This window comes from Triticum urartu, chromosome 7A (genome assembly GCF_056163025.1).
Source record: "Triticum urartu cultivar PI428250 chromosome 7A, HENAU_Tu73, whole genome shotgun sequence".
In the NCBI taxonomy this organism is placed as follows: Eukaryota; Viridiplantae; Streptophyta; class Magnoliopsida; order Poales; family Poaceae; genus Triticum; species Triticum urartu.
Window position 1 is genome coordinate 554,325,779 of NC_141879.1, and position 13,097 is coordinate 554,338,875.

At 43.1% G+C, this 13,097-nt stretch overlaps 1 protein-coding gene across 1 annotated transcript; it reads right to left on the reverse strand.

Annotated features, from left to right (window-relative positions):
• On the reverse strand, positions 1-3,071 carry LOC125520036 (uncharacterized). The gene is given in 3 exon segments (XM_048684830.2): positions 1-397; positions 558-2,562; positions 2,704-3,071. Coding segments are annotated over 2 exon segments (2,004 nt in total). The 5' UTR covers positions 2,538-2,562; positions 2,704-3,071; the 3' UTR covers positions 1-373.
• Positions 3,072-13,097: the final 10,026 nt, after the last annotated feature.

A 13,097-nucleotide genomic window follows, 5' to 3' on the forward strand; every position in this document is an offset into this window, starting at 1 on the left:
GTTCAACCATGAGTCACTATTGAGTTAGCTAATACAAAAGTGTAGACATTAGACATGGACTTACTGAGATACTAGAAATCAACTCTCCGATCCTTCTTGCTTATAAAATCTGCAATGGCATCTTCATGGCTGTAGTTCTCCAAAATTCCACCCTCTATGTGTACTAACAAGTTATTAGCCAGATTCTCATCTTCCATCTTATTGCGCAATCTTGTCTTAATGATCTTCATACTAGAAAATGCGCGTTCAGCACTGGCTGTAGAAACTGGAAGGGTAATGAGCAACCGAAGTAATCTGTCAATCAAATTGTAGACGGTATGTCTTCCTATCTCCACAAGGCATCAACATAGATCAATTAAGGTAGATATGTTTTTCAAATCATCATCCTTGGAAGCATCTGAAACAAAGTGCTTAAGTTGCTGTTGTAATCCATAAATATCTTGGGAAAAATCTGCTGGGTAGTACTTTTTCACCATCTCACATATATCACTAGCTTTGAATCCTCTGAATTTGTTTGTAGGAATCAAGGTGGCGCTAATGGTTAGAAGATCCATTACCTTATCATTGAATCTTCGATTTAATTCAAATAGTTGAGTGTCAAGTGTTGAAAAGAAAATTTCCACTCGAAAGTAATGCTCCTTGGTGAACTGATCAGGTTGACGACGAGCACGACCACCACGCATGATGTATGTTTCCTCAAAGTCTGGAATGTCAATGGAATGGTTTAGACAAAATTCAACAACCGTAGTAATAAATACTTGGTAGCCATCATCTGATCTCAACTCCTGAAGACATTGTTTTGTTGAGGAAACTAGGCGGACAACATTCACAATATCTTGTGATTTCTTTTGTAAAGCTTGGCCAAGCAATTCTGTTATTTCAAAGATTTCCTTCATCAAACATAAGATAAAAATGAACTCAAATGAGGACAAGTAGCCAAAAGAAGTGTCTGCATCTGCACGAATTGAGCCAATTGATCCATCAGCGGCTATATCTTGGATAACTGAACAAATTGGACCAAACATCTTCATAAGGCTATAAACTGAACCAAAATGAGAACCCCACATTGTGTCTCCTGGTCGCTTAAGTGAACGGATTTGATTTGCCCCTTGACCTGTCTCGATGCTAGCATTAGAGATTCCATTTTCTAGTTCAACTAGTTGGGCAAGATGAAGCTCGTCATGGCGCTTTGAAGATGAGTCAACCGTGTTTATGATAAATATCAATTTCTGAAAGAACTAGGAGATAGGAACCACTTCTTTAGATGCATCAACTAGAGCAAGTTGCAAGCGATGGGCATAACAATGCACATAATAAGCATATGGGCATTCTTGGAGGAAAAGAGCTTGCAATCCATTTAACTCGCCTCTCATGTTACTAGCGCCGTCATAACCTTGTTCTCGAAGGTTCTGAATATCAAAACCGTTGTTTGACAAAACAAAGCTCAACTCATTTTTCAGTGTCAAAGACCTCGTGTTTGCTAAATGTATCAAATCAAAGAATCTCTCTTGCAAAATACCACCTTTATCAGCAAACCTAAGAACCAACGCCATTTGCTCTCTCTTTGATGCATCACATGTTTCATCCACTAAAATAGAATACTTATAATCTCCAACTTCCTCACGAATATGCTTCCTGATTTTAGATGCAAATATACTCAAGATCTCATTCTGGATATCATGTGATGTGTATTTTGCGCCATATGGAGCATTTCCCAACACAACTTTGGCAATCTCAGGATTAAATTCTGCAAGAAGCTTCACCATTTCAAGAAAGTTTCCTTGATTCTTTGACTGTGGTCTCTCATCATGCCCTCTAAAAGCACAAGCTTGGAATGCAAGCCACTTAACAACCGCAATTGAGACTTTCAGCCGCAAACAGTTTCTTTCCACCTTCTCCTTGTCCCTCACGGCCATAACGTTCTCTATGTGGCATGGTTGTTTCATTAAGGCATGACCACTAGTGACTGCATTGTTGTGTGGTGAGCATGGTCCAGATCCTATGTGGGTCAAGAATGCACAATGTTTCCCACAAACCCTCTTCCAACTGTCAAATCCATGTACCGTGAAGACATGAGAACCGCCTAGTGTATTCGCTTTGTTATTGAAGACAAAGCAATATAGACAATACGCACAACTTTTCTCCTCTGAATACTCTAGCCATGATGGAAAATCATCAAACCAACTATATTGGAAGCGGCGTTGATGCCCTGGTTCACCAGAAGGTTTATAGTTCTCTAGGCGGGGTTGCATAGGACCTAACATCGAATATGCTCTCCTCACGATATCTCTCTGGTCTGGTGGATATTGCCAAATTTGAGGGCGCAATCCAAGATCCCACTGCAAGAACTCAATACCCCGGAATGTAACAACTTTATTTGTTCGAACTCCTCCATCTTGGTTATGTTGTTGTTCAGGTTGTTGCTGTTCCAATTCAAGCAAGGGCAATACTTGGTCTTCCTCAACTTCAATTATATCATCTCTTTTCCTTTTAAACACCAAATCAATTCTTTTCTGAGTCCGATTTTCCTTGCCCATGACTACCTCTGCTTGCTTGCTGCCTCTGTTGCAATTTGCACAAGATCAGTCTATTAGTTATCACTAGCACTAGCAGTAGCAGACTTCATCAATCGATGTATGGAACTGAACAAGATCAGACTATTGCTTTGCTTATCAAATTAGGAATTTGGGGGAATATTATTACTTGCCCGCGTTGGCGCGTTGCCCTGCTGGTTGGTGCTGGCAGGGGGTTGGAGCAGAACAGCCGGGGATTGGAGGAGAACAGCCGCAAGATTCCGGCGGGCGTCGCCGCGGCCAGGGGCGAGGGCGCGAGGGAGCAGGGCAGGGGCGAGGCGGCGAGGGCTAGGCGAGATCCCGCGGGGCGCGGGCGTCTCCGGCGGTTGCTCCGCGAGACAGCGGGCAACAAGCTCCGGTGGACAGTGGTGCTCCCTGTGCACGGCGGCTACATCCTGAGAACCTCGCTGAGAGGATGGGGAATCGGAGGATGCGTGTCAGCGTGTGCCTGTGCATGCGTGCGTGAGACGAGAGGATGGGGATGATGTGTCTGTTTGTGGGCTGGGCTAAGATGACATGTAGCCATGTATGTAAATTTTTTTTTTGTTAAATTCCTGGGCGGGCCATGGCCCGGTTTAGCCCCTACAGAGCTCCGCCCCTGCCATACATAATAGTGATGTGATTAGCCGAAAACCATAACTTTACAAAATATTGCACTTTCCACCACGTAGAAAAAGTGTCAGTGGCAAAATACATTGAACCGTTTTTTGAACAGAATTTGACGTGGAAAAGCACGCGCGTGGACGGCGTGATGCCTAACGGCCGTTAACGGCAGCCCGACTGGCGCGGTCGGGATGCGTTTCCCTACACAGAAATAGCTGGTGACACGAAGTCATTTAGCTCTCTCTCTCTCCCAACTCGCTCCCTCACTCAAGCTCACGCACCTCTCCACCTCTCTCGCCTTTGCGCCGGCACCGGTCAACCTCACCGCTGGCTCGCAATGTCTTCTTGGAAAGACAGGGAGGAGAGCAGCGAGGAGGAATTGAGCTACGCCGGCATGGTCATGGATCTGTGGGTAAGATTCCCCACTGGTTTGGGTTTATGTTAGGGTTATTGTTTGGGTTTGGGTTTGGGTTTGGGGATTTTCCATTTCATATATGATTTAAGCTACGTTGATGCTTCTTGTCAAAGCAGAAAACTTAGAGACCACCATTGATGCTTCCTTGTGTGGCTTGCCAGCTGATCCGGCCATCAAATGCAAGCTTCACCACCAGTTTAGAGCCCAAAAAATATGTTGCACTTGATGGCATAGACACTGGGAGGAGATTTTATGGTTGTGGTAAGCAGCTGATTTGTCATTGCCTTCCTGTTTAAGCACATTGGTGTGCAACTGAATTAGTTTAATATCAGTGTTTATTGATCTTTGTATTGTTGACTGAATTTAGTATTGTATTAAATCTTGTAGTTGCTGACTTGCAAAGTAGTTAACTGAATTTAGTATTGTACTGAATCTTGTAGTTACTATCTTGCAAAGTAGTTAACTGAATTTAGCACTGTACTAAATCTTGGAGTTGCCAACTTGCAATGTAGTTACGAACCAACAGGAGACTCACGCAAGAAATGTCAACAGTGCTTGCACGCGCGCACAACAAATACTTGCACCCAACACGGGCGAGAGGGTTGTCACTGTCGGGAATCGTTGCATGGAAAACAAAAAAAATTCTATGCACACGCGATGATCTATCCATGGAGATGCATAGCAACGAGGGGGAGAGTGTGTCTACGTACCCTCATAGACCGTAAGCGGAAGTGTTTCTTAACGCGGTTGATGTAGTCGAACTTCTTCGCGCTTCAATCGATCAAGTACCAATCGCACGGCACCTTCGCGTTATGCACACGTTCAGCTCGATGACGTCCATCGCCTTCTCGATCCAGCAAGACGTCGAGGTGGTAGATGAGTTCTGTCAGCACGATGGCGTGGTAACGGTGATGGTGAAGTGATCCTCGCAGGGCTTCACCTAAGCAGTACGAAAATATGGCGCGGGAGTAAATGGTGGAGGGGGGCGCCGCACACGGCTGAACAATTGTCTGGTGTGTGCTAGCCCCCCCCCCATATATATATATATATATATATATATATATATATATATATATATATATATATATATATATATATGGGGGGAGAGGGGAGGCTGCCAGGAGGCGCCCAAGTAGGCCGAATCCTACTTGGGGCCTCCCCTTTGGCCGCGCCTCCCTTGCCATATTTGTCGGAGGGGGAAGGAAAGAGGAGGGAGGAGGGAAGGAAGGGGGAGGCCGAATCCCCCCTTTCCTTCCCCTCCCCCTCTTTCCTTCTCCTCCTGGTTCGGCCCATATGGGGGGCACACCAGCCCCTTGTGGCTGGTGCGTTTCCCCTCTTGGCCCATAAGGCCCATATCTTTTGCCGGGGTGCCCGAAACCCCTTCCGGTGACCCGATATGTACCAGGTACCCTCCGGAACACTTCCGGTGTCCGAATACCATCGTCCTATATATACATCTTTACCTATCGGCCATTTCGAGACTCCTCGTCATGTCTGTGATCTCATCCAGGACTCCGAACAACATTCGGTCACCAAATCACATAACTCATATAATGATATATCATCATCGAACGTTAAGCGTGCGGACCCTACGGGTCCAAGAACTATGTAGACATGACCGAGACACCTCTCCGGTCAATAACCAATAGAGGAACCTGGATGCCCATATTGGCTCCTACATATTCTACGCAGATATTTATCGATCGAACCGTTATGACAACATACGTAATTCCCTTTGTCCATCGGTATGTTACTTGCCCAAGATTCGATCGACGATATATTTATACCTAGTTCAATCTCGTTACCGGCAAGTCTCTTTACTAGTTCCGTAATACATCACCTCGTGACTAACTCCCTAGTCGTTTGCTTGCAAACTTATGATGTGTATTACCGAGAGGGCCCAGAGATACCTCTCCGATACTCGGAGTGAAAAAAATTCCCAATCTCGATATGTGCCAACTCAACAAACACCTTCGGAGATACCTGTAGAGCATTTTTATAATCACTCAGTTACGTTGTGATGTTTGATAGCACACAAGGTATTCCTCCGGTATCTGAGAGTTGCATAATTTCATAGTCGAAGGAATATGTATTTGACATAAATAAAGCAATAGCAATAAAACTGTATGATCATAATGCTAAGCTAATGGATGGGTATTTTCCATCACATCATTCTCCTAACAATGTGATCCCGTTATCAAATGACAAATCATGTCCATGGTTAGGAAACCTTAACCATCTTTGATCAACAAGCTAGTCAAGTAGAGGCTCACTAGGGACACGGTGTTTGTTTATGTATTTAGGTTTTTGATCAATACAATTCTAGCATGAATAATAAACCTTTATCATGAATAAGGAAATATAAAATAACAACTTTATTATTGCCTCTAGGGCATATTTCCTTTAGTATCCCACTTGCACTAGAGTCAATAATTTGGATTACATTGCAATAAATCTAACACCCATGGAGTCTTGGTGTTGATCATGTTTTGCTCACGGAAGAGGCTTAGTCATCGGGTCTGCTACATTCAGATCCGTATGTATTTTGCAAATCTCTATGTCTCCCTCCTTGACTTGTTCACGGATGGAGTTGAAGCGTCTCTTGATGTGTTTGGTTCTCTTGTGAAATCTGGATTCCTTTGCCAAGGCAATCACTCCAGTATTGTCACAAAAGTTTTTCATTGGACCCGATGCGCTAGGTATTACAACTAGATCGGATATGAACTCCTTCATCCAGACTCCTTCATTTGCTGCTTCCGAAGCAGCTATGTGCTCCGCTTCACACGTAGATCCCGCCACGACGCTCTACTTGGAACTGCACCAACTGACAGCTCCACCATTTAATATAAATACGTATCCGGTTTGTGACTTAGAGTCATCCGGATCAGTGTCAAAGCTAGCATCGATGTAACCATTTACGACGAGCTCTTTGTCACTAACATAAACGAGAAACATATCCTTTGTCCTTTTCAGGTACTTCAGGATGTTTTTGACCACTGTCCAATGATCCACTCCTGGATTACTTTGGTACCTCCCTGCCAGACTTATGGCAAGGCACACATCAGGTCTAGTACACATCATAGCATACATGATAGAACCTATGGTTGAGGCATAGGGAATGACTTTCTCTCTCTATCTTCTGTAGTGGTCGGGCTTTGAGTCTGACTCAACTTCACACCTTGCAACACAGGCAAGGACCCTTTCTTTGACTGATCCATTTTGAACTTCTTCAAAACTTTGTCAAGGTATGTGCTTTGTGAAAGTCCTATTAAGCGTCTTGATCTATCTCTATAGATCTTGATGCCCAATATATAAGCAGCTTCACCAAGGTCTTTCATTGAAAACTCTTATTCAAGTATCCTTTTATGCTATCCAGAAATTCTACATCATTTCCAATCACCAATGTGTCATCTACATATAATATTAGAAATGCTATAGAGCTCCCACTCACTTTCTTGTAAATACAGGCTTCACTGAAAGTCCGTATAAAACCATATGCTTTGATCACCTCATCAAAGTGTATATTCCAACTCCGAGATGCTTGCACCAGTCCATAGATGGATCGCTGGAGTTTTCACACTTTGTTAGCCCCTTTAGGATCGACAAAACCTTCTGGTTGCATCATATACAACTCTTCTTTAAGAAATCCAGTAAGGAATGCAATTTTGATGTCCATTTGCCAGATTTCATAATCATAAAATGCGGCAATTGCTAACATGATTCAGACGGACTTAAGCATCGCTACGGACTTAAGCAGCACACCAGCCACTTGAACTTATCGAAAACCTTTTGCGACAAGTCGAGCTTTGTAGACAGTAACATTACCATCAGCTCCAGTCTTCTTCTTGAAGATCCATTTATTCTCTATGGCTTGCCGATCATCGGGCAAGTCCACCAAAGTCCATACTTTGTTCTCATACATGGATCCTATCTCAGGCTTCATAGCCTCAAGCCATATGTCGAAATCTGGGCTCATCATTGCTTCTTCATAGTTCATAGGTTCGTCATGGCCTAGTAACATGACTTCTAGGACAGGATTACCGTACCACTCTGGTGCGGAATGTGCTCTGTTTGACCTATGAGGTCCGGTAGTAACTTGATCTGAAGTTTCATGATCATCATCATTAGCTTCCTCTGTAGTTGGTGTAGGCATCACGGGAACGGATTTCTCTGATGTGCTACTTTCCAAATTGAGAGAAGGTACAATTACCTCATCAAGTTCTACTTTCCTCCCACTCACTTCTTTTGAGAGAACCTCCTTCTCTAGAAATGTTCCATTCTTGGCAACAAAGATCTTGCCTTCGGATCTGTGGTAGAAGGTGTACCCAATTGTTTCCTTAGGGTATTCTATGAAGACGCACTTCTCCGATTTGGGTTCGAGCTTATCAGGCTGAAGCCTTTTGACATAAGTGTCGCAACCCCAAACTTTAAGAAACGACAACTTAAGTTTCTTGCCAAACCACAGTTCATACGATGTTGTCTCAACGGATTTAGACGGTGCCCTATTTAACGTGAATGCAACTATCTTTAATGCATAACCCCAAAACGATAGTGGTAAATCGGTAAGAGACATCATAGATCGCACCATATCTAATAAAGTACAGTTACGATATTCAGACACACCATTACGCTGTGGTGTTCTAGGTGGCGTGAGTTGTGAAACTATTCCATATTGTTTTAAATGAAGGCCAAACTCGTAAGTCAAATATTCACCTCCACGATCAGATCACAGAAACTTTATTTTCTTGTTATGATGATTCTCCACTTCACTCTGAAATTCTTTGAACTTTTCAAATGTTTCAGACTTGTGTTTCATTAAATAGATATACCCATATCTGCTCAAATCATCTGTGAAGGTTAGAAAATAACGATACCCGTCGTGTGCCTCGACACTCATTGGACCGCATACAACAATATGTATTATTTCCAATAAGTCTTTGGCTCGCTCCATTGTTCCAGAGAACAGAGTTTTATTCATCTTGCCCATGAGGCATGGTTCGCAAGTATGAAATGATTCATAATCAAGTGATTCCAAAAGTCCATCTGTATGGAGTTTCTTCATGCGCTTTACACAAATATGACCTAAACGGCAGAGCCACAAATATGTTGCACTATCATTATCAACTTTGCATCTTTTGGCATTAATATTATGAATATGTGTATCACTACTATCGAGATTCAATAAGAATAGACCACTCTTCAAGGGTGCATGACCATAAAAGATATTACTCATATAAATAGAACAACCATTATTCTCTGATTTAAATGAATAACCGTCTTGCACTAAACAAGATCCAAATATAATGTTCATGCTCAAAGCTGCCACCAAATAACAATTATTCAGGTCTAAAACTAATCCCGATGGTAGATGTAAAGGTAACGTGCCGACAACGATCACATCGACTTTGGAACCATTCCCGATGCGCATCGTCACCTCGTCCTTAGCAATTCTCCGTAGCTCCTATTTTGAGTTACAAATATGAGCAACCGAACCAATATCAAATACCCAGGCGCTACTACGAGCCTTAGTAAGGTACACATCAATAACATGTATATGAAATATACCTTTGTTCACTTTGCCATCCTTCTAATCCGCCAAATACTTGGGGCAGTTCCGCTTCCAGTGACCAGTCCCTTTGCAGTAGAAGCACTCAGTTTCAGGCTTGGGTCCAGCTTTGGGCTTCTTCCCGGGAGTGGCAACTTGCTTGTCATTCTTCTTGAAGTTACCCTTCTTTCCCTTGCCCTTTTTCTTGAAACTAGTGGTCTTGTTAACCATCAACACTTGATGCTCCTTCTTGATTTCTACCTCCGCGGCCTTAAGCATTGTGAAGAGCTCGGGAATTTTCTTGTTCATCCCTTTCATATTATAGTTCATCATGAAGCCTTTGTAGCTTAGTGGCAGTGATTGAAGAACTCTGTCAATGACACAATAAACTAGAAGATCACCTCCCAGCTGAGTCAAGTGATTATAATACCCAGACATTTTGAGTATGTGTTCACTGACAGAACTGTTCTCCTCCGTCTTACAGCTATAGAACTTGTTGGAGACTTCATATCTCTCAATCCGTGCATTTGCTTGAAATATTAACTTCAACTCCGCCGAATCAAAATAAGACGTTGGTGGTAAGCAGTATGACTATCACCGCCCACAACTCTTTTTGTTCTACCCATGCATATCATCTACGCATAGACCTGGCTCATGTTGCCACTATTATGAATCGTTGAATGGAAAACAAAAAAAATCTATGCACACGCAATGATCTATCCATGGAGATGCATAGCAATGAGGGGGAGAGTGTGTCTACGTACCCTCGTAGACCATAAGCGGAAGCGTTTCTTAACGCGGTTGATGTAGTCGAACTTCTTCGTGCTTCAACCGATCAAGTACCGAATGCACGACATCTGCGCGTTCTGCACACCATCAGCTCGGCGACTTCCCTCGCCTTCTGGATCTAGCAAGACATCGAGGTGGTAGATGAGTTTCGTCAGCACGAGGCGCCCGGAGGGAGAGGGGAGGCTGCCAGGAGGCGCCCAAGTAGGTCGAATGCTACTTGGGGTCTCCCCTTGGCTGCGCCCCCCTTGCCATATTTGCCGGAGGGGAAGGAAAGAGGAGGGAGGAGGGAAGGAAGGGGGAGGCCGAATCCCCCCTTTTCTTTCCCTTCCCCTCTTTCCTTCTCCTCCTGGTTCGGCCCATATGGGGGGAGCACCAGCCCCTTATGGCTGGTGCGTTTCCCCTCTAGGCCCATAAGGCCCATATCTTTGGACGGGGGTGCCCGGAACCCCTTCAAGTGACCCGATATGTACCCGGTACCCTCCGGAGCACTTCTGGTGTGCGAATACCATCATCCGATATATCAATCTTTACCTCTCGATCATTTTGAGACTCCTCGTTATGTCAGTGATCTCATTCGGGACTCTGAACAACAATCGGTCACCAAATCACATAACTCATATCATACTATATCATCATCGAACGTTAAGCGTGCGGACCCTACGGGTTCGACAACTATGTAGACATGACCGAGACACCTCTCCGGTCAATAACCAATAGCGGAACCTGGTTGCCCATATTGGCTCCTACATATTCTTCGAAAATCTTTATCGGTCGAACCGTTATGACAACATACGTAATTCCCTTTGTCCATCGATATGTTACTTGCCCGAGATTCGATCGTCGGTATCTTTATACCTAGTTCAATCTCGTTACTGGCAAGTCTCTTTACTCGTTCCGTAATACATCACCTAGTGACTAACTCCTTAGTCGTTTGCTTGCAAGCTTATGATGTGTATTACCGAGAGGGCCCAGAGATACCTCTCCAATACTCAGAGTGACAAATCCCAATCTCGATCTATGCCAACTCAACAAACACCTTCAGAGATACCTGTAGAGCATCTTTATAATCACCCATTTACGTTGTGATGTTTATTAGCACACAAGGTATTCCTCTAGTATCCGGGAGTTGCATAATCTCATAGTCGAAGGAATATGTATTTGACATGAAGAAAGCAATAGCAATAAAACTGAACGATCAATATGCTAAGCTAACGGATGGGTCATGTCCATCACATCATTCTCCTAATGATGTGATCCCGTTATCAAATGACAACTCATGACCATGGTTAGGAAACCTTAACCATCTTTGATCAACGAGCTAGTCAAGTAGAGGCTCACTAGGGACACGTTGTTTGTTTATGTATTCACACATGTATTTAGGTTTCCGATCAATAAAATTCTATGAATAATAAACCTTTATCATGAATAAAGAAATATAAAATAACAACTTTATTATTGCCTCTAGGGCATATTTCCTTCAGTCAATCCCCTTGTACTCGTTAATTGCAAGGATTAATTCTGGTAGTGATGGATAGATAAATTGCCAAGTAAAATAAAAGATAATAGCAACAAGTATTTTTTAGGGTTTTAGTAAATATAAAGAGAATGGACCCGGGGGCCATAGAGTTCACTAGAGGCATCTCTCTCATAAGCATAGCACAGTGGGTAGACAAATTACTGTTGGGCAATTGATAGAAAAATGCATGGTTATGACATTATTCATGGCATGATCAATAAATAGGCATTACATCTGAGACAAGTAGACCGACATCCATCTCCATCTACTACTATTACTCCACCCCTTGACCGCTATCCATCATGCATCTTAAGGTATTAAGTTCATAACGAACAAAGTAATGCTTGGAGCATGATGACATAATCTAGACAAAGCAAGACCACATAACATGTTCGAGCCTACCGTTTTACCCTTAGTAGCAACAATAAATATGTGCCTCGCTACTCCTGCTGTCATAGAGTGAGGACACCGCAAGATTGAACCTACTACCAAGCACATGTCCCACTAAAGATAAATCAATCTAATTGGTGAAACTAGAGAGATATATCAAAGAAAAATACGAGGCTATAAAATCCCACATAATAAAGTTCAGAAAATACTCAGTTACTTACAATGAATAATATGACCATAAACCCACAATTCATTGGATCCCAACAAACACACATGAAAGGATTACATCGAATCAATCTCCGAAGAGAACATTATATGATGATCAAAAAGAGAGCGAGAGGCATCTAGCTATTGTTATTAGGTCATGTGGGAACTACTCACACATCATTGGATAGGTGGAAAGGTTGATGTAGAAGCCCTGCATTGTGGATTCCCCCTTCGTCGGAGTACCGGGAGAGGCCTCCGGATGGGATCGCAAAAGAAGAGAGGCTTGTAGAGGCTGAAGAATTGTTTTGGGACCTCTCTTCGGGGTTTCTGAATATTTGGGAATTTATAAGGCAAGAATAAGGGTAATCAGAGCCACAGGGGGGCGCAAGGGGGCAGCCCCCCTTCCTTGTCGTCTTATCGTTTGTCGTTTGGACCCCCCCAGCTTCTAGGGTCTCTTTTGGTCCAGAAAAAATAGTAAAAAAGTTTTGTCGTGTTTGGAATCCGTTTGGTATGGATTTTCAATAAAACCTGAAACAAGCAGAAAACAACAACTGGCACTAGGGACTGAGTTAATAGGTTAGTCCCCAAAAATGATATAAAATAGTGTATAAAGCATACAAGACTGATAATATAATAGCATGAAACAATCAAAAATTATACATACGTTGGACACGTATCAGTTATCATGTGTTATTCCCTTTGCTTAGCGAGACTGTACAAAATTCGAGGTGAGATGTATCGGTATCCTCTTGAGTCATACACATGCTCACTATAGTGATCTCCTTGTTATCAATTTTGTTCTTCTTTCTCGTTGTCATTTTCTGGCATCCCCATGACACAATCACTTGTGTCTGGACAGACGATGATGAATATCGTCACATTGGGAGGGCCCTAAGAATACCTCTCTATCCAGTTCATCGGAAAGTTTGACAAGGGACTAGATAGCTCGAAAGTGGGATTTGCTCCTCCGACGATGGAGAGATATTCTCAGGGCCCTCTCAGTGTGAAGGCATCACTCACCATCTGACCAGACACATGTGAATTCGTCATGGGGATGTC